This window comes from Saprolegnia parasitica (assembly GCF_000151545.1).
Source record: "Saprolegnia parasitica CBS 223.65 unplaced genomic scaffold supercont2.1228, whole genome shotgun sequence".
Taxonomy (NCBI): Eukaryota; Oomycota; class Saprolegniomycetes; order Saprolegniales; family Saprolegniaceae; genus Saprolegnia; species Saprolegnia parasitica.
Genome location: NW_012157622.1, coordinates 1 through 2225, shown reverse-complemented (window position 1 = coordinate 2225; position 2225 = coordinate 1). Strand labels below are relative to the sequence as shown.

At 59.7% G+C, this 2225-nt stretch overlaps 2 protein-coding genes across 2 annotated transcripts; one reads left to right on the top strand and one right to left on the bottom strand.

The window, feature by feature from the left end:
- Positions 1-49: 49 nt before the first annotated feature.
- SPRG_18471 (hypothetical protein) lies at positions 50-1506 on the bottom strand (the record flags this gene model as incomplete). The annotated part of the gene is made up of 3 exons (XM_012357910.1): positions 50-1240; positions 1297-1374; positions 1420-1506. Coding segments are annotated over 3 exons (1356 nt in total), but the record flags the coding sequence as incomplete, so codon positions are not given.
- A 457-nt stretch (positions 1507-1963) lies between these two features.
- On the top strand, positions 1964-2184 carry SPRG_18470 (hypothetical protein; the record flags this gene model as incomplete). Its single annotated transcript, XM_012357909.1, has 1 exon — positions 1964-2184. A coding segment is annotated over one exon (221 nt), but the record flags the coding sequence as incomplete, so codon positions are not given.
- Positions 2185-2225: the final 41 nt, after the last annotated feature.

Genomic DNA, 2225 nt, shown 5'->3' with positions numbered 1-2225 from the left:
CGCGATTTTGAATCGAAAAATCGTGTGTCTGCGGGTCGTTGATAAAGACGTCGCCAAAGTCAAAGAGGTCGTCGTAGAGAATGCACGCTTGCGGGCCGATGCCGCGGCCCCGGATCTGCAGCGGCAAGCGCGTGTCGCGACCAGAGATGTCCAGAAACGCCGTGCCCGCATACGTGGCGGCGACGTGCGGGACAAAGGTCACGGTGATCTCTGCGTCCGAGTGCGCCCAGATCTTGCCGCTCGCGGGCTCGAGCGAGAAGCACTCGTCCACGAAATTCATTGGATCGTCGAGCACGGCCTTGCGCAGATTCTTGTACTTGCGGTGGAGAATGCCCATGAGATCGACGCGTTCGTCGTCACTGCAGTCGCCGAGATGCTCGACTTCGGAGGCTTCCATGCGCTTGAGTTCGTCCAAGAGCCGTGCGCGCTCAGTCTCTTCGCTCTTCTCGCCCGCGTAGGCCTTCCAGGAAAACTCGACCGGGTGGTCGCTGCCGTTGCAGATCTTGATGCGCTTGCGCGAGCTCAGCGTGAGGTACGCTGGCGTCGGCTCGACCATCGGGTGGCTCAAATACACTTCGAGGTTGGTCACGTCGCCAAGGAGCTTGACGTACGAGGCGCGGCCGCTGTCGTCCTGGATGGCGAGCTCGCCTTCGCGCTCTTTCGTGTGCTTGGGATGAAACTCCATTTCGACTTGGATCGCAGCCCCAATGTCCAAGTAGACCGTCTGGGGCGAGACGGTGAACGGCGCCGAGGCCGTCAAGACAAACTTGGCGCCACGAGTGCCGACGTTGTGGACGGTCATGACTTTGGAGCACTTGATTTTGACGGGGCACAGGCCGAAATCGACTTCGTCCGGAAAGCTCAAAGCGGCAAACGTGCCCCGGGCACGGACGGGCACGATGAACTTTTCGCGCTCGGTGACACAAATGAGGTCGAGCGCATACTCGCGCCGCTCCTGGGGCAGGAACTCGACCTGGTACGCCACTTCGATACCTGCTGCGACCTTGCCGTCGCGCTCGGCGCCATGCAGCTTTTTGATTTTGAAAAAAGGCGAGTCGGGCGCCTCGATCTTGATGCGGCGCGCGACCGTGTCGTTGTTGCGCAGAGCGAGCTTGGCGTAGTGCGTATTAAACGGAATGTACTCGTCAAAGAGAATTGCACCCGGGTTCGGCTCAAACAGCGGGCGGTCCACGGGCACGGTCGAGGCGCTCTGCGACGAGTGGTCTTCGAGGTTCATAAACTAGCAGCGAATGCGATGATCCTCTGTCTCCATAGATGCAAAGCAGTGCAACATACCTCGATGATGCGCGGGATCGAGCCCTTGGAGCCCTTGGCGTTCTTGGACGTGAGCTCGTGCAGGAGCTGGCTCGGGCGCTACGAGGCCCAAGTCGTTAGCGTAGCCAGCCACGCATGGTCTACCAGCTTCTCGGTCGCATCGGTCGTGGGTCGACCCCACATGGGCAGCTGAGAGAGCGCCACGGAGGATCCGCGGTGGTCGGCGGCCATCGAGTTGCCACGCACGACGCTTCGCGAGGAACGAACTGTCGCTTCGGTATCTTTGGTGGTACCACTGTGGCACATGCCGCGTTTAAAATAGTAGTTTCGGCACGCGGTGCCACATTTCGACAAGTTGAAGTAAGCCGCATCCGCCAATCACGCGCCGCCAGCGTGAACCACAGCTGCGACACCACGGCGCTGGCGTCGGCGGAGGATCGTGGACCATGGCCCGAGCGGTGGGCCTCGCCGTAGCATAGGACCTACGAAGATGCGATCGATCAACCTCGGTTCAACCGCGGGTCGTTGTCCTTGGGACGTACTACCGGTATGAGTAGGAGCAAGCGTAGCCGGTTGGCAGCCCTATCCGGTTAACACGTTTTTAACCGAATGGCGAAGATCGTGGGTGCAAGGAATCTACCTTCGCATCCTCATCTCGCCTTTGCTGTCGCCAGTAGCAGTCGCACGCATGGCCTCGACGCGCGGGCAGAAGGTCGCTGTCTTCTTCCTTACCTTCTTCAGCTATGTCATGTTCCACGTCTCGCGCAAGTCCTTCTCGGCCGTGAAGGGCGAGATGAGCAAGGAAGAGTGGATGGACTCGATCTTCTACGTCAAGTCGGAGCAAGGCAAGATGTATGGCCTCATGGACACGCTCTTCATGGGCTTCTACGCAGTGGGCCTCTACGTCAGGTACGCTTCTGCACTGCTTCTTGGGCATGCGACGTATATGT